The sequence below is a fragment of the Lepus europaeus genome, chromosome 3 (genome assembly GCF_033115175.1).
Source record: "Lepus europaeus isolate LE1 chromosome 3, mLepTim1.pri, whole genome shotgun sequence".
Classification (NCBI taxonomy): domain Eukaryota; kingdom Metazoa; phylum Chordata; class Mammalia; order Lagomorpha; family Leporidae; genus Lepus; species Lepus europaeus.
In genome coordinates this window covers 124,527,295-124,546,885 of record NC_084829.1, presented here as the reverse complement: position 1 = coordinate 124,546,885, position 19,591 = coordinate 124,527,295, and the positions used below count along the sequence as shown (strand labels likewise).

General features: G+C 43.7%; 1 protein-coding gene across 3 annotated transcripts in view; it reads right to left on the bottom strand.

Annotated features, from left to right (window-relative positions):
* TPD52L1 (TPD52 like 1) overlaps positions 1-19,591 on the bottom strand; it is a 100,398-nt gene that overhangs the window by 13,707 nt on the left and 67,100 nt on the right. For all 3 annotated transcript variants that reach the window (XM_062186714.1, XM_062186716.1, XM_062186715.1), the window contains exons 2-4: positions 18,189-18,304; positions 9,944-10,092; positions 68-169 (exon numbers count right to left, since the gene is read on the bottom strand). In XM_062186714.1, the coding sequence (XP_062042698.1) occupies positions 68-169; positions 9,944-10,092; positions 18,189-18,304 (367 nt within the window). The remainder of the gene's footprint in view (positions 1-67; positions 170-9,943; positions 10,093-18,188; positions 18,305-19,591) is intronic.

The following is a 19,591-nucleotide window of genomic DNA, read 5'->3' as shown; positions in this document are numbered from 1 at the left end:
AAATGTCAAGAACAGCCAACAGAAAGCGCTCTCTTGGCCCGGCTCCCAAGGATCCGCCCCCCAGTACCTCATGTCTCCGAATTTCTTGCTGATGGCCGTCCCTACGTTGCTGAAAGCTGCAGTGGCCTTCTGCCCTGCGTGACTCAGGGTTTCGTGTGTTTTCTTGTAGCTAGAACAGAACAGAACCACAGTAAGCATCACAGTTTCCATTTCATGATCTCCCATAAGACATTCATCTTTCCCTGTGCTTCTGGTGAAAATCCCCTTTCCTCCAGGAAGGAGAGGATCCACAGAAGGAACTGTTTGCATCCTGTTTGGCAGGATGAGGCTGACTGCTGTTCAGCAGAGAGCAAGTCAGACCACTGACCTGAATTCAGGAGGAACCTACGCTTGCAAAGACAGAGCTCAATGTGCAGGTCTGCCAGCACAAATCACTGACCGCACAGAGAGTACAGAAAGAGAGGCTAAAGGGAGCAGATAATTCCAGAAAAACGGGCTTGTCAATGAAAGCACCAGCCACTTATGTAACACATAAATTCAGAAATGTAGTCTATGAAGGGAAATAACTTATACTGTTAATGTGCGTAAAACTAAGCAGGAAAGGCAAAATATAACTACTTGCTTAACATATTTTAAATATTTATTGCTGGGAATAATAAGGGAACAAAATATAAATATGGTGCCTTTTTAAAAATAATTTTAAAAAAGGCCGGCGCCGGCACACGGGGTTCTAGTCCTGGTCCCGGCGCCGGATTCTGTCCTGGTTGCCCCTCTTCCAGGCCAGCTCTCTGCTGTGGTCCGGGAGTGCAGTGGAGGATGGCCCAAGTGCTTGGGCCCTGCACCCCATGGTAGACCAGGAGAAGCACCTGGCTCCTGCCTTCGGATCAGCACGATGCGCCGGCCGCACAGTGCAGGCCACAGCGGCCACTGGAGGGTGAACCAATGGCAAAAGGAAGACCTTTCTCTCTGTCTCACTCTCTCACTGTCCACTCTGCCTGTCAAAAAAAAAAAAATAGTTTTAAAAAAAAGTTTAGTTTTTTATCTACTTGAAAGGGTGAGAGAGAGAGAGAGACAGATCCACGTGCTGGTTTACTCTCCAAATGGACCACGCACTTCAGCCATCCCAGGATGCATTGAGGAAGCTGAGTAAGAAGTGAAGTGACCAGGACTTGGACAGGGATTCTTTTATGGGATGCTATTTTCTGAAATGAGGGCTTAACCCACTGAGCCACAACATGCACCCTCAAAATGGCTTTAGGAACAGGCTGTGAGATTTGTGCACAAGCCCGTGTCTCCAGTAGACTGTGCGTACTTGAGGGCAGGGAAGTTATTCATCTTTGTGTCCCTAGTACCTGGCAGAGAGGTATACAGGAAAAACTCAGGGAGTATACGATGAACGAATGAACGATGTCAAAAAGCACAGTCTTCTGTGACTCTGAACTGGGCCACAGGAACAGGGAGAAGGCTAGATTACAAAGCGAGAATGGATAACCTGGCAGGAGATTATAAAAGTCAAAGCAGAACAAGACAAAAATCTGTCCTGCGATTTTGAGCATAAAAACAGGAAGGAGAGCTCTATAGAACCACCCATAGGATGGGGAAACTTTTACACAACTTGTGAGAGTAAAAGGAAGTCAGCAAAAATGTTTGTATAGGTTTAAAAAATATACTCATGTTACGACGAGAGAGGGTTCTATGTGGGAAAGTTAATTCCAAAAAGAAAACAAACAGGGCCCCCGTGAGAAATAGGACCCCAGGCTCAGAGTACTTAAAAGCTCCAAGGAGGGACCAATGCTGTGGCTTGGAGGTAAAGCCACTGCCTGCAGTGCCGGCATCCCATATGGGTGCCGGTTCGAGTCCCGGCTGTTCTACTTCCAACCCAGCTCTCTGCTATGGCCTGGGAAAGCAGTAGAAGATGACCTAGTGCTTGGGCCCCTGTACCCACGTGGGAGACTTGGAAGAAGTTTCTGGCTCCTGGCTTTGAAACAGTCCAGCTCTGCCCATTGTGGTCATTTGGGGAGTGAACCAGCAAATGGGAGACTTCTTTCTCTCTCTCTGCCTCTGCCTCTCTGAAATGTTGCCTTTCAAATAGATAAATCTTTAAACAAACAAACAAAAATGCACCAAGGAGCACCACTCACAACATAGTTATTCACTGCACAGACCCTGTAACCTGATGCTGCAAATTGATTGAACTCGATCTTAAAATTGAATTAGTAATGTGCATCACCATCCAGACACCAGGAGCTTAAGTCTTGAAATAAATTCTCCTATCAGCCCACTGATAACCTCTAAAGAAGTTGATGTATTTGCACTTTACTCTCTTTTTAATGCCATGAAATTTGACTCAATTTGATTCCAGTTAGTACTGCCGATAGGCAAAATCATTTTTCAACCATAACATACATAACTATGTTCAACAATATTCAAGTAATAATAAACAACTTAAATACTAATCTTCTGATTGGACTGATAACCTTGTAATTTATATGGAAATAGTATTTAGCATTTTAGATTATTAGTATCTCTAATTTTAAGCTAAATATAGATTACAGCACTGCTAACTTGCATACTTCATAAAGCAGAGGAATAATAAGTTCTCCTTGAGTGAAAGTAGAAATAGTAACATATAGTTATGTCAATTGTGCATCAGACAAGTTGGGAGTATTACTTAAGGAGTCTGTGTTCTGGGGCAGGCATTTTAGCCTTAGCAGTTAAGAGACGCACATTCCATATTGGAGTTCCCGGGTTCAAGTTCTGGCTCTGCTCCCAATTCCAGCTTTCTGCTCATGCATACCCTGGGAGGCCCCAGGTGATGGCTCAAGTACATGGGTCCCTGCCAGTCTTAGGGGAGACCTGGATTGAGTTCCTGGCTCCAGCTCCAGCTGGGCCCTACCCAGACTGTACAGGCATTTTATGACTGAACCAGAGGATAGGAGCTCTCTGTCTCTCTCTGTCTCTGTCTCTCTCTCACTCAAATAAACACATTATTTTTTTTAAAAAAAATCTGTGTTCTGTGCCTCTTCTCTGTGGTCCCTTGATTTTCTTTGCACAGCTCTTTGAAAATATCTTTCCCTGACACCTGCCTCAACTTCCCAAGGGTCACATCTTTTTCATTCTCATTGTTTGTCCAATGCCTGAGTAAACCAGAGCAGGATCCACAGGAGGAAAACACAAGTCCTGTCCAGCTTGATACCCACACTTCAGCTACAGGTGCGGTCAGGCATTTCCAGTGTGAAGTTTCTGGCTCTGGAGAACAACCGAGGCCTCACGGTGAGTGGAAGGAAGTGGCCCTTGTGTTCTCCAAAGCCATCCCAGCAAGCCACAGTCTGCACTTCCCAACAAGGCTCACAGCAGGCGTAGGCTGAGCCTTTCGTTGGCAGGGGTAAGCATGATGATGAGAATGGGTAGCATTTACTGAGTACTTCATGGGCGTTCACTCATTTAAGACTATTAACTAGGAGACTTTTTTTTTTTTTTTTTTACATTTTTTTTCATTACCAGTGTGACTACAATGGACAGCATTTCCTGGCCAGGACAGGTTAGCACACTGACAGGCAACTTTCAGTAGTGTAGGGTAAGGGGCTCTGCAACCAAAGAAAAACTACTCTGGGGCAGGCGTTTGCTAAGTGATATAGACACCACCTGGGACACCCGCATCCCATATCAGAGTGCCTAGATGAGTTCCTACTAATGCACACCCCAGAAAGCGGCAGGTGATGGCTCAGATAGGTGGGTCCCTACCACTCCCATGGGAGATCTGGACCGAGTTCCAGGCTTCTGTTTTCCACCTGGCCCAGAGCCAGCTATTGTGAGCATCTGAGGAGTGAACTAGTGGATGGGAACTCTCTGTCTCTGTCTTGTTCTGTCTGCTTTTCAAGTGAATAAAAAAAAAATTAATAATAACTTTAAAAAGTATTCTGTTGACGTTTTATGCAGAGTCCTCTTGTCACATCTTACAAACTTCAAAGTCATTGTTAATAATCAAAAGGAGAACTCACGTCATCTTCTAAACTATTTTGAGCTCATGCATTTTTCTATACACAACTAGAAGACAAAAATTCCACAGTCTTGTTATAAGATGTTTCATAGCACGAATGTCTTTTCTATTATGGGATTTAAAAGGGAACAATCCTCTACTGGTTGCACATGCAGTTTCACCAAAGATGCAAAAAACATTCAGGATTATTTGCTTCCAAGGATTCCCTAACCATGTCATGAACAAACTTACCACCAAATCTAGAGAACAAATGTCTCTGCTTAGTGTCATAAGAGGAAAGCCTACAGATAGGAAGAACAGGCATCCGAGTGTGAGGCTGGGTGTGCACAACCTTTTTAAATTAGCTCTATACCCTTCATCAGCGCTGGCAAACTCAACATTGCTCTGACAGGCTCCTCATGAAAAAGAGATACTCATCATTCCCGACCATAATGGCCTGAAGTCTTAGAAGTGCAAAATCAAAGACCAAATAAATCATAAGCTAAACTTCAATTTCAAGCACTGAGGACTTTTTAAAGGCTGAAGTTAGAGAGGATGAAGTTATTAAGCTTCTCAAAAATACAGACTAGTTTAAATTCCATCCCATAACCTTCTGCCCTCTGTAGACCCACCATGTGGGTTTATTAGTGGGGGGATTTCATGAGTTGGCAAAGCAGAGTACTTATTGAATCAACGAGGCATGTCATCTCAAAAACCCACCATGCAGCTGCTTTTCCTTTTTTTTTTTTAAGTGTTCTTAGATTCTTTCAAATCTACCTATATAAAAATCTATGACAAGAGCTCCAGCAACAACAAACCCTGGACACAGATGATCCCATGACCTGCTCCTGTAGTCCTGGAATCTTTCTATAAAGGAGATAATTTGAAGCTTCTAGGTAATTTTTCCTACTCAGTGGGTCCTATTCCAATTTGAATCCTACTGCAGACAAAAATACGCCAAGAGTTTTCACTAACATACCATAGATTTTCTTTTCATTATAAATCAAACTAAATAGGTCATGATTGCTTAATCAGTATGCAAAGTGCTGCCTCTGGGAATCACACACATCCTCTGACAGCTGAACTTCTTTTTAGTGCTTTGAAATCTAACTCTCCCCACCCTAACCCGACTGTTCATCAATTCCTGACATCAAAGTTCTCCTCATATGAGGTGCAGTTCTTGTCCTGGAATGGGCATTGTGAGCACTAACAGCAGGGACTTAATTAAGTCAGGAAGAAAACAGATTTCGTTATGACTCCTAACGTGATTAAGACCCTCCCCTTTCTCCCAGCAACCAAGAAAAAAAGAGTTTTGGGAAAACAATCTCTCAAAATGATATGCTTGAAAGATTTACACCTCCTGCTTAAGAAAAGGATTGAGGGACAGCAGGTGTGGCCTAGTGAGTAAAATTATCACCTGTGACTCCCGGCATCCCATACGGGTGCCAGTTTGTGTCCCGGCTGCTCTGCTTCCGATCCAGTTCCCTGCTAACGGCCTGGGAAAAGCAGTGGAAGATGGCCCAAGTGCTTGGGCCTCTGCCACCCAAGTGGGAGACCTGGATATAGCTCTTGGCTCCTGGCTTCGCCTTTGCCTAGCTCTGGCCTTTGTGGCCACCTGGGGAGTAAACCAGTGGATGGAAGATATCTCTCTCTTTCTCTGTAACTCTGACTTTTAAGTAAATAAATATTTTAAAAAGAAAAGAAAGAAGGAAGGAAAGGGATTGATTGTTTTCTACAAAGGAAAGTTCATTCTTGAAAGTCATTGTGTCCATGATCATCTATATTTATTAAATAACCACCAGAGAAATCTTACTGAGTCCTGTGGCTTCCAACAATATGTATATGCTGATGATTCCCAGATGTATGTCTCTGCCTTTAACTTTTCCTTTGAATTTCCCTCATTGTATCAAAATCTGTCTATCCATTACAGGTTAGACCTCATAGTGCTGAAACAGAATTCTTGGGCCTCCCCTTCCAGACCTGTTTCTCCAGCTTTCTCACAACAGTAAGTAACTACTGCCTACCCACGCAGTGTTAGACACTGTCCTTCATGTTCTACAAATACTGCCTCAGTAAATCCTCACCACCCTTCAGACAGGTACCAATACAAGCTTATTTTACTGAGGGAGCAAGGCCCTAGATTGCACTCCAAGCACTTCAGTCTACAGCTCATGAGCTTAACCACAATGCCATACTCTGATCACAGTAAACAGCACCAAAACTAACCGATTAGCCCAAGTCAATGACCTGAGAGTCACACGTGGTCTCTCTATTCTACCTCCACTGGGAAATAACCACTGGGAAGTCCTGTTGGCCCAATCTCTAAATCCTATCCCCTCTGGGTCCATGACTCTCCCTCACGTCAACCCCTACCTAAACAACCACAGGAGCCTCACAAATGATTTTCAGTTTCACCCATGCCCTCCACCATCTACAGTACACAAAGTACCCAAGGTGGTCTTTTTATGAGTTGGATCAGAACAGGTCACTTTCTGCTTCAAACCCTCCCATGGCATCCAGGACAATTGCTACTCCTCTCTATGGCCTGCAGGTGCCAGAGGCTCCCACCACATGTCCTCTCACTTCACTCCAGAGAGTGCCTTGGGTCCCTACAGCTGGTTCAGCATCCAGGTCTCTGCAGAAACGTTTCCTCAGCTCCAGAGCTCTCCCCAAGATCACTGTAAGACTGGATATTTCTTGACATTTACGTCCGAGCTTGGAAGCTACCTCCCAGGTCAGGATTCCCCTGCCTGGGACCCACACCAAGCAGTGTCCGCACTCACCTCCGTGTCACTCACTAGCACATCCCCGTGCTGTTTTCATCATAGCACTTCCTGGTACCTCCTCCTGTGTTTATCTCCTTGCTTGCTTCCCTCACTTCCTTCTCCACAATCTACGAGAGTTGGAATGTTGTCTGTCTTTGTTGAATCTTAATATCCTGAGGCCTTAGATTATCCTCTGCATATTACGACCTACTAGTGGACACTCATTAACACGGCTGAATAAATGGAATTCTCCTGGCATTTTTAATGATTTTCTACTGCCCTGGGGCCAAGATAACTCTATTAACAGATGCCACAGCTTAACCCCTCCACTCTCAGCTCTTGAGAAAACACTAATTAACTGGAAACTTTCCCTTGAGAGGAGGCACCTTCATTCCTGCCTGGAGCCTTCCCTGGGCTGTGCTATCCATGTCCAGGCGGCTCCTCCTGCCCCTCCCGCCCCTCCCAGCCTGAGGACATTCCCACTCATCCCTCAGAGCTCTGATTAAATCTTTGGAAATCTTCCCTGAGACCCCAGACCTGGCTCCCACAATACCCTGTATTTTCCTTCAGATCACTCTTCACTTAACTTGTAAAAAACTGAGCCAAAACCAAAACAAAACTCTGTCTTCCTGACCACAGCATAAACTCCATAACCCTAGAGAATAAATATGCTCTCTTCATCCAACCAAAAGTTATTACAAAGCAGACTGCCTGGCTGCAAAACCAATTTGCTTTTCAAACATGGGAAAAGGCAAACCACATATTCTCCCCCGTGTAAAGTGGCTAGAAGTCTTCCTTGAACTTGCCTGTTCTAATTGCACATCCCAGAACAAATACACATCTCTCCCCTCTCTGCTAACCTTCCACCTACGCCCCTTCAGACGCAGGGCAAATTTGATAGACCCTCTGCTCCATATTCTCTGCTTTTGCTCCACCTCCTTCCTCTCACCTCCATTCAGCAACAGATCTGTCCCGCTTTCCATACAGTTAGTTTACTCCTGCAGTGTGATTAGGGAGGCCAAGCAGGGCAAACCTTCATATCGCTTATACCCCAGAAGGAAGTTCAGATTTATGTTACATGAAACCTCAGACCTGAATCAAATGCAGAAGTGACCAGTTCCATGGAATTGGAGAAGATTCAGCCTCTCACTTCCACGGCCATTAACTGGTATTGGCCCCCAAAGTGCAAAGATGAGCTCAAAACTTCTGATAGATAAGCTTATTTATTAAGCATTGCTTGCTAAAAATCCAGCTATTCTTTTCAGGAGATTGCTCCCAAGGTGGCGCAAGATATATCTGGAATTGGTGCACATCAATGAATGGTTTCTCATCTTCTTTCCTAATTGTCATCATCAGGTTGGCACAGGTTGGCTAGCCTGGAGATACTCTGATGACCTCCACAAGAGCTGCCCTACCCTTGGCTGTGCCCTGAACCTGTGAGGATCAGTCCTTGGGGCACACAGAATAGCAGTCTATAGGACTGCAAGGCCATATTACAGAGGGAGAGCAACGCTCTCCTTCAGATGGAAACTGGGAGAGCCACACTGGGAGACTTCAGGCTCCTTGCAGGTCCAGTTCCTCATTCAAAGGGCACAGGAGTCTTAGACCTTGGTTCTTAGGACACGATAGGCCAAAGTGAGATAATTAGTACCTCTTCCTACTACCAGGCCTCCTAAATCCAGAGAAAAGTATAAGCAAAGAAAAGCTAATTCCTAGTTAAAAATTAGGAAGGCAGTATCTTTGCCTACTGGTAGGGCATACTAGGGAAGAAAATACATAATCCAAAGACAAGAATTTCTGGAAGGTGAACTTTGGGGCTAAAGTTAAGTTAGAGAAAGGATGTCTGTGATTTTTCTCACCAGCCCCAGGCCCCAGGGACATGAAACGAAGAAAAATCATATTAAATATGTGGTAATCATCTGTTCTTTGGTACAAGGCCACCTGGCAAGCAAAATACCTTCAAATATTAGAAAAGTACCACATAGTTAAATATTCCACATCATTTTAAAAGTAATCCAGTGAAACCATGATCGTAGAATAACCAAGGCTGCTTGTTCCTACAAGATGAGATCATGACAAAGCAGGAAACATTCTGCTGGTATAAATCCAGCTTTAAACATTCCTTAGAGTCATCAAGATAAAAAATACATACTGGCGATGGCATTGTGGTGTAGTGGGTAAAGCCACCACCTGAGCTTGTGTGTCTTGTTCAAGTCTCCACTGCTCCACTTCTAATCCAGTTCCCTATTAATGGCCTGAGAAAAGCAGTGGAAGATGGCCCATGTGCTTGGGCTCCTGCCGTCCATGTGAGAGACCAGGATGAAGTTCCTGGCTCTTGGCTTTAGCCTGGCTCAGTCCTGGCTGTCCCTGAGACTTGGGGACTGAACCAATGGATGGAAGAGCTCTTTCTCTGTCTCTCCCTCTCTCTCAGTAACTCTGCCTTTCAAATAAATAAATAAAATTTTTAAAAGTTTTTTTTTAAGTACATCCCAAAACATGAGCAGTGCAACTTTTTTTTTCTTAAATTTATTTCCAACAAGTCTGTACTAAAGCTGCCAACTATTTTTGATAGAAACTCAAAATATGTAGTGAGTGTCAAGGATTCTCAGACAAAAATACCTGCTCACTTGTAATTTTGATGAGAAAAGTAAAAAAAAAATACATTTAATAAATGTTTATAAAAATGAAATAAAAAAGGCCGGGGCCGTGGCTCAACAGGCTAATCCTCCGCCTTGCGGCACCGGCACACCGGGTTCTAGTCCTGGTTGGGGCGCCAGATTCTGTCCCGGTTGCCCCTCTTCCAGGCCAGCTCTCTGCTGTGGCCAGGGAGTGTAGTGGAGGATGGCCCAAGTCCTTGGGCCCTGCACCCCATGGAAGACCAGGAGAAGCACCTGGCTCCTGCCTTCGGATCAGCGCAGTGCACCGGCCGCAGCGGCCATTGGAGGGTGAACCAACGGCAAAGGAAGACCTTTCTCTCTGTCTCTCTCTCTCACTGTCTACTCTGCCTGTCAAAAAAAAAAAAAAATGAAATAAAAAAATATTTCAACCATATGCCACATACTTCATGATTCCTCATCTTCATTTTTGCTTCTCGAGAAAATCTTTTTACCCAGTTACAAATTCCAGCTCAGTCTTGTAGGAAGAAACAAAACACAAGCTAGGTAAATATTGTTTTTAATTCTGTGGACAGCCTACTCACGCCGTGGTCGTCTGCATGTCATGCCAGCTTTTGCTGAAGTTCTGTTTCAACTCATTCATCAGGTTCATGCCGAGTTTTTGTTTGATCTCCACCAGATGCCTTTCTTTCGCAGACAAAACTTGTCGTAGTGTGGTGATTTCGTCTTCTAGCTGCAGGTAGGAGAGAAAACAGTAAGGAGATGGGTCAGACCAGCTGACAAAGTCCATCCCCTGGAGCTCTTGGTGCCCCACAGCAGATTCTGCATCTACTGGCTTACATTTCTATGCTTGTCTGGACCAAATGTGGCCCGTACAGGTGCTGTGTTAATATCTCAGCTAATGATACAGAGTTTAGTCTTAATGTTCATAATGGTACTCAGTGCTCCTTGTTAAAAAAAAAAATTGTACAGCAAAATATAAACAAAATAAAAATCACCTGTAATCTACCAGGAAATGAGCACTTTTTACCAATTTATTTCTAAATGTTATGGGTTGAATGACTGCTTCCAAAGTTCATGCTAAACTTTAGTTGCCATTGCAACCTGATTAAGACCTTGAAGAGGTGATTAGGATTAATGATTAGGATATGGATTAATGCTGTTTCTGTGGGAGTGGGTTTGGTGTCTCAGGGTGGGCTCCTGACAAAAGGATGAGTTCTGCCTATCCTCTCTCTCTGTGTCTGTCTCTCTCATTCTCCTTCTCTCCATTAGCTGATCATGAGGTAGGAAAGGCACTCAGCAGACACGGCCCCTTGATGTTGGATCGGCCAGCCTCCAGAATCATGAGCCAAATGAATTCTTTTTGCTTACAATTTAATCGGTTGGTGATATTCTGTGAGAGAGCAACAGAAAATGGAGACACTGAACTTCTCTGAAGCTGTACATGGATATAATATTTGAACAATATGTTTTATTATACTTTCTTTTATAAAACAACATCTTGAGTTGGCATTGTGGTGCCATGGGTTAAGCAGTCCCCTTGGGACACCCACATTCCATACTGGAGTGCCCAGTTGGAGTCCTGCTACTCAGCTTCCAATCCAGCTTCCTGTCAATGCACCTGGGAAGGCAGCAGATGGAGGCAAGAGTGTCTGGGTCCCTGCCTCCCACCCTCACCCTGGTGTAATCCCAGCTGATATGGCACTGGGGAGCTAACCAGCAGATGAAAGATCTCTCTCTCTGTTTCTCCATCTTTCTCTGTCACTTTAACTTTCAAACATAAATCTATTTAAACAATTACTACTGAAATTCATGTACAAGACTTTTTAACGGACATAGTTCCTTTTTCTACCGTGCTACAGATAAGCACATTTCTTCAGCAATATAAAATCCATCTTGTCAATTCTAACAAAGGAGTTCTGTAAAATATCCAGATTTCAGTGAGTGTTATTATAAGTCTGTGAAAATCAATTTGAACCTCCACAAAATTACGATTTTAAATTGGTTGTCATACTTTAGAATATATTGCTCTGGTAACAGTGTTTAAATTTACTTCTTTGTTTTCAGAAAAGAATAAAGACTTGGGACTTTCTTTGTTAAGCTAGAAAAGAATCATTAGAACTCCCCTACATGCCTGGAGATAAGAAAAGTCTGCCACTTTACTAGATGTCTTATTTAAAAAACAAACAGACAGACAAAAAGCAGCAGCTCTGTCTCATTTACACTCCAAGTGTCCCTCTACTTTTGACCACAAAATATACCACTGACTATGTTAGTCATTTTGCAAATATGTTCCTTGAGTCACCAGAGACAGCTGCTAGAAAAGTGTCAAGAAAGGTGACTGCTATTGGGAAAAAGAACAATTTTACTAGGATAAGGAAGACTTTCTCTATGGTGCACAGACAGGAATAATGCAAACCTGCAGATCTACAAGTAAGTACTTCAGCAAGGCAGGCAGAAATATTGAATCAGAACAATAATTAGGATTTTTGCTATCGGTAAAAGTCCTGGGAAACTACCATATCTTGATGTTGATGGAGAAATTTGTATATGTTCACAGGAATCTTTCTAAAACATAAAATAGGTTATACATTGCATTAACCGGGCATAATCAATAGAACTCTGTCTTTTCCTAATAAGCACGAGTCTGCAGTAGGCACACTTAGGCACACACACTGACAACTCCAAGAGCAGCATACTCAGGACCACCACAGCAACAATGCTTCTAGCTTTTCTGTTAAATGAGAGCACACTGTTATTTTAAAATTAAACTCTTCCATTTTTTTGTTATCATGTTGTAGTACATTTTTTCATCTTTGTTTATGCATCCTTCTGCATTTGATCTGCTGTTTGATATTTCTCAGGGTTGGGGCTGACATAGTGATACAGTGGGTTAAGCCTCTGCCTATGATACCAGCATCCCCTACGGCAGTGCTGGTTCAAGTCCTTGTTGCTCCACTTCCAGTTTAATTCCCAACTGGGAAAGTAGCGGGGAAGATGGCCCAAGTACTTAGCATGTGGGAGATCTGGATAGAGTTCCTGGCTCCTGGCTTCAGCCTGGCCCAGCCCCAAAGAACAGTCATTTGGGAAGTGAACCAGCATATTGAAAATTCTCTCTCTCTCTCTCTCTCTCTCTCTCCTTTTCTCTGTATCACTCTGCCTTTCAAATAAATATAATAAATCTTTAAACATACTTTTCAAGGTGTATCTCTTGCTTGGGCTTCATGTCAGAAGTTAATTCTTTACTAGAAAGCCCTTTTCCGCTTTCCTTTAGATCATAACAGGTTCTGTGTCCTTGAAATTATTGGGAGTATGGTATTTTCTTTCTTAACAAAAGGTATATGCTGTAGGTTCTACTGTGTAATAGAAATAATGAGGCACCAGCATTATGGCACAGCAGGTTATTAAGCCATTGCCCCATGCTAGCATCTGATACTAGCATGCTAGCATCCGAAATGGTTCAAGTCCCAGCTGTTCCACTTCCTACCCAGCTCCCAGCTAATGCGCCTGGGAAAGCAGGAGAATATGGCCCAAGTATCTGGGCTGCTGACATCTATGTGGGAGATCTGGAAGAAGTTCCTGGCTCCTGGCCACAACCTGGCCCAGTCCCTGCTGTTGCAGCCATTTGAGGAATGAACCAATAGATGGAAGACTCCTCTCTCTCTCTGTCTCTCATTCTCTTTCTCTGTAACCCTGCCTTTCAAATAAATAATCTTTTGAAAAAATATTAATGGGAACATTTTAAGTAACAGAAAAAAGATTACAGATGAAAGAAGATGAAAGGTTTAAATATGTTAACATTCCCAGTGACATACCCATGTTCCACCAGATATTATGAATGAGCCAGTGAATTAGTCACTAATTACATGGGAGTTATGAGGATTCAGAATTTTTATTAGATTTTTAATTAAATCTTGATACCAAAACGTGATAAAGAGAAACATAAAATGTCCAATTTACCAAACAGCATCTCAGATGCTGTGAAGAAAGTCTAACCACTTCAGTAATATGTAGGGCTTAAACGTCTCGAAACTTCCAGCATATTTACTTGAGACCTACATATACACCAAAAATCTATTAAGCAAGTTTCAGGAGAGGAAATACATACAATCTTAAATTACATAAACTTGCAAGATTCAAAATGACCAAACACTTCTCTTTCTACACAGCTAAGAGTTTGGCCACAACTAGGTCTTAATCAAAAGTATTTAAATGATGATGATGGTGAAATTCAATGTCTCATTTGTTAATGGGATTTTTTTTTTGACTTAGTTCTACTTGTGGTTCTCAACTTCAGTTTACATAAGAGTCAGTTGCCAAGACAGCATATGGAAAATGCATATTCTCAGGTGTATTTTCCTTCCTCATGCCCTAAGATTATGATGTTCTAAGCTTAGGAGGCCTGAGTATTTATTTAACACACATCTGCAGATATTCTGATGCAGATGATGTCAGAACTGTATATGGTTAGTTCTGCTGTAAGCCACATTAAATTTGGAATGAAGTGGAGTGCAGGTAAATCACATTAATTCATAAGTACTTAATGCATCCTTTCCCCTTTAATTTTAAATTAATTATTTCTTTGTTAGAAATTAATAGGGTGGTTCTTTGGTTTCTTGACTCCCAGAGGATCTCCTTGTAGGATATTATACCCAAGATTATATTAAACTTGATTGTTTAACAAGGAATTACCAAGAAAATAACAAATGTTGGCAAAGATGTAGAGGAACTGGCAGCTTTGTACATGGCTGGTTGGAATGTAAAATGGTTCAGCCACATGGAAAACATCTGGCAACTTCCCAAAATGTTATACACAGAATTACTATACAACCCAGCAGTTCCACTACTAGGTATACATGATGGTTAGTTTTAGGTGTCAACTTGACTAGATTAAGGAATACAAGAAACCTGGGAAAACACTATTCTGGGTATGTTTGTAAGGGTGTTTCCAAGTGAGATTAACAAGTCCGAATCAGATCAGAGACATCAGGTGCCATCAACTGGCTGGGGGCACCTGAGGAGAACAAATATAAAAGGTAAATCAGTCTCTCTGAAAGTTGGTCTTAGACATTAGAGCTCCAGGCTGGCTGACCTTAGAACTTCCTAAGACTTACACCACTCACCTGCTCCATGGTACTCAGGCTTTCAGCTAGAACTGAGAATTTCACCTCTTGCTTCCCTGATTCTGAGGCCTGGAGACTTGGACTGTGCTACTGGTATCCCAGCATCTCCAGCCAACAGATGACTGGGTGCTTTAGTGTGTCTGTGTGTGTGTGTGTGCGCGCGCGCGCATGCGCGCAGATTTAAGAAAGAATGAGCATAGAGCAGAGGTGGCTGAATCCCAGTAACTACACAGTGTCAGGCTTCCCACAGATATATCAGCATCTCATATCAGAATGCTGGGCTCCATACCCAGCTCTGGTCTTCATTCTAGCTTTCTATTAATGCAGACTGAGACAGCAGCAATGGCTGAAGGGCTGAGTTTCTGTCACCGGCGTGGGAACTCTCCGTTGAGTTCTCAGCTCCTGGATTCCCTCCCAGTTGGGGGCCACTGTGGGCATTTGGGGAGTGAACCAGCAGATGGGAGCTTTCTCTGTCTCTCAAATTAAAAAAAGAAAAAAGAGGCACCACAAATCCAATGCGTAGCATATGTCATTGTCGAACATTTAGAAAAATACAGATTGCTGGGACCGGCGCTATGGCGTAGCAGGTAAAGCCACCACCTGCAGTGCTGGCATCCCATATGGGCGCCAGTTGGAGTCCTGGCTGCTCCACTTCTGATCCAGCTGTCTGCTGTGGCCTGGGAAAGCAGAAGATGGCCCAAGTGCTTGGGCCCCTGAACCTGCATGGGAGACCTGGAAGAAGCTCCTGGCTCCTGGCTTCGAATTGGCGCCGTTGCAGCCAGTTGGGGAGTGAACCAGCGGATGGAAGACCTTTCTCTCACCTTCTCTCTCTGTGTAACTCTGAATTTTAAATAAATAAATAAATCTTAAAAAAGAATGCAGAATGCTGGGGGGACTGGAGTAGTGGCACAGCAGGTTAAGACATTGCCTGCAATGCTGGCATCCCGTATGAGTACCAGTTCAAGCCCTGGCTGTTCCACTTCTGATCCAGCTCCCTGCTAAAGCACCTGGAAAAGCAGCAGATGATGACCCAAGTGCATAGGTCCCTGCCACCCATGGGGGACACCCAGATGGAGTTCCAGACTACTGGCTTTGGCCTGGCTCAGCCTTGACCATTGCAGCCATTTGGGGAGTGAACCAGTGGATCGAAGGGGTCTCTCTCTCTCTAAATATCTGTAACTGCCTCTCCAGCAAATAAATAAATATTTTTTTAAAAAAATTAAAACACTGCACAAAAACGAACATGCATTAATCCATGCACGTATATCCCAATAATCCCAAAACCCTGAAAAATTCAAGGCATTTTATAGTGGTCAGTCTGTTAACACAGATTGTGCTGAAGTTGACTATCACCATCCTATCTTAGACCTGGTTAGTTATATCAGTGTGAAGGACACAAACTTTGGATACAGATCATGAAGCAGAATTTCAGGCTGAAAGAGATGTGGAGCTAGTTCATTGTCTGGAAAGGCTCGTTTTGCTCAGTGTTCTCTGGTATGTGGAGTCAATCAGTGGCTGCACACAGATCCAGCTAAACATCTAGGCTAGAGCCTGGCACTGTGGCATAGCAGGTGAAGCCGCTGCCTGTAGTGCCAGCATCCCATATGGGTGCAGGTTCGAGACCTGGCTGCTCCACTTCTGATGCAGCTCTCTGCTGTGGCCTGGGAAAGCAGTAGAAGATGGCTCAAGTCCTTGGGCCCCTGCACCCGTGTGGCAGACCCAAATGCAGCTCTTGGCTCCCAGCTTCAGATTGGTTCAGTTCTGGCCATGTGGCCATCTGGGGAGTGAACCAGCAGATGGTAGAGGATCTCTCTCTCTCTCTCTCTCTCTCTCTCTCTCTCTTTGCCTTTCAAATCAATCAATCAATCTTAAAAAAAAAAATCCAGGCTACTTGATCCGAGGCACTAAGCTTACTGAAATCGTTTCTGGCTGTGCCAGAGGAACAAGCTGCTCTTTATTGAAAGTGAAATTATTTTAAAGTCAGGCACAGAAAGACTCACTCATTTGGGAAATCTAAAAAAGGTTATCTCATAAAAGTTACAGAACAGAGCAGTATGTACCAGAAGTTGGGGAGGGAAGTGGTGGGGGGTTAATAGGGGTCAATAGGTGCAATCCTACAGCTGGGTAAGAGGAGTAAGTCCTGGCATTCTATTTGCACAGTAGGGTGACTACAGTCAACAATATTGAATTTTACTATTTTAAAACAACTAGAAGAGGAGCTTGTGTTGTGGCACAGAAGGTAAACCCTCTGCCTAGGATCCTGGCATCCCATACAGGCACCTGCTCATGTCTTGGCTGCTCCACTTCTAAACCAGCTCCCTGCTAATGGCCTGGAAAAAGCACTAGCAGATGGCCCAAATATTTGGACCCCATCTCCCATGTGGGAAATGTGGATAAAGCTCCTGACTCCTGACTTGGGTCTGGCTCAGCCCTGGCTATTATGGCCACTTGGGTGGTGACCCAGCATACAGAAGACCTCACTCTCTCTGTCTCCCCCTCTCTCTGTGACTCTGGCTTCCAAATAAATAGATAAATATTTTTAAAGAATTTAAAAACAAAACTAGAAGAGAGGGTTTTGAATGGCTCTCACAAATAAATGACAAATGTTTGGGTGATGGATATTTCTCATTTCTTGATCTGACCATTATACAATATATACATGAACTAAAACACACTGTACCCCATGAGAATGTACACAACCATTATGTCAATTAAAATAAAATTTAAATTAGGAATATTTAATGAAATTTACTTCAGGATGTCTTGTAAAAGCATCTAGTTTTTAATTGTGTTATGAGCTGTCAGAACACACTCTCCAAGGGTCAGAACTTGAAGAGTCAAGACTGGGCAAGGGGGTAGCATTAAGATGGAACTCAAACTGCATGCTCCCTCGCCTGGGGATAGGCCAGAGCAGGAAGGCACGGCCTCACTTCTGCTTCCAGTGGGAACAGAACACAGAATGAGGAGACAAGGCTGGCTTCTGCTCCTCTTGTCCTGCTGCCTTGCTGGAGCTGGGCAGCCCTTTCTCTAGCCCTCTCCTCCTGGAAAGTGAAGGGACTTTGGCCTGGTGTTTAAGGGTGAGTGCGTACAAGGCTGAGTGTGCATCACAAACAAAAGGCTTGAACCCAAGGCTGTCTTCACAATGAGCCCTGCATCTGCCGCCCTTCTTGGCCCACATCCCCAGCATGACAACACAAGATCTAACGGGGTCTCAGTTAATCATAGCTTTCCTCTCCACCTTTAAGCTTTAGTCTTCTACAAAAGTGCATATTCCATCGCTTCTATGATGGACTTTTCCATTAAAATCATTTCGAAGTGTTTGTTGAGCCAAGCTGCTGACCTAAAACATGAACCACTCTTAAGAAAGAGCCTGCACCTAGAACATGGTCATGAAGGGTTCCATCAGGTGTGTCATTTATTACTCCCAGAATATTCTGGTAATAAAAAAAAAGTAAGTGGTGCACATTTAAAGTTAATTGTGATTATAACTTAAGCAGACCAGTCATTCATTTTACCACTGTAACCAACGGTAACAGACAGTCAGCATTATAAAAATACCATGGAAAAAAATGAATCATCTTGCAATGCACTCATTTATTAAATATATTAAATGAAAACAACACAATTGCAACATGAGACTTATTTCAAACTAATAGCAACTCTCAAGATGCAGGGATAGAAACAGCATCAAGTTTACTAAACATACCTGGACTAATTCTGCCTTTAACTCCTCCTTTTCCTCCTCAGAGAGCATGCTAGAGAAGTCAGCACTGGCTACTGTGCCTTCATCTCTTCCTTGTAATGGATCAGTCTCCAGCAAACCTTGAGGCAAAATATATAAAACAATGCAATTTTTACAACAAGTTTAGCCAATTTCTGTCATAAGCAGGTGGACTAGATACACTGATGGATGGTAATGAACTGAGCAGGCTTTAGCTCCCCAAACTTAACGCAGATGTGTAAATTCTGAAGTCTTATGTTAATGGCTGAAACATTCAGAGTGGAAGCTTGATCTAATTGTACCATCTGCGAGGTGGGACTGCCGAGAGATCTTTAGGTCACTGGAGTTTGCCCTTGGACGGCAGTTCTTGCAACACGGTTGGTTCTTTAAGCCAAGTTTGGCCTAGCATCACTCCCCCGCTTCCTGGCTCACCGTGGGATGTCTGCTCTGCACACTCCACCAAGGCCAGCCTCCACCAGATGCCACACTAACAGAGCCACCCAATCCTGAACTGTGAACCTCCAAATCGTGGTCTGAAATAAACCTTTTCCTTCCCAGGGAACTCCTTTTGGGTATTTTACAGTTAGGAGAAGCTGACTAGTACAATGACTCTCCACTGAGGAAACAACTAAAAATTCCAGAAAAGAAAGACGCCTTTCTGAGTGGCTGAGGAGCACCAAGAAGTCAAAGAACCAGTCAGGGGCGAGCGTTCAGCCTCATAGTTACGATGCTGGTTAAGACGCCCACACCCCCAAATCAGGGTGCCTGGGTCTGGTTGCTGGCCCTAGTTCCTGACTCCAGCTTCCTGCTACTGCAGATCTAGCAGACAGCAGGTGACAGCTCAAGCGATTGGGTCTCTGCCCCAACATGGGTGACTCAATCTCAGTTCTTGGCTCCCAGCCATGGCTTGGCCCGGTCCAGGCCATTGCAAGAATTCGGGGAATTTCTCTCTCTCTTTCCTCTGTATCACAAATAAATAAAGAGGAAATGGGACACCTGAGATATAAACAAAACAAGCTTTCATATAATTAACTCTGTATTTGTCATACAGGTGAATTCCCGATTTGATTTTCACAGTCTCATGGGAGTTAAGGGACAGAAACAAAGCCAAGGCCACCCAGGAGAGGAGTTTAATGTGAGACCCCTGCACAAGGCTATATCTGATAGTCAGGTGAACAAGAGATAAATCCTTTGCCCCGGGCTGACATTGTGGCTCAGAGGGTTAAGCTGCTACCTGCAATGCTGCCATCCCATATTGGAACACCAGTTCTAGTCCTGGCTGCTTCACTTTCCATCCTGCTCCCTGCTAATGTGTCTGAAAAAGCAGCAGAAGATGGCCCAAAGTGCTTGGGCCCCTGCATCCATGTGGGTGACCCAGATGGATTACC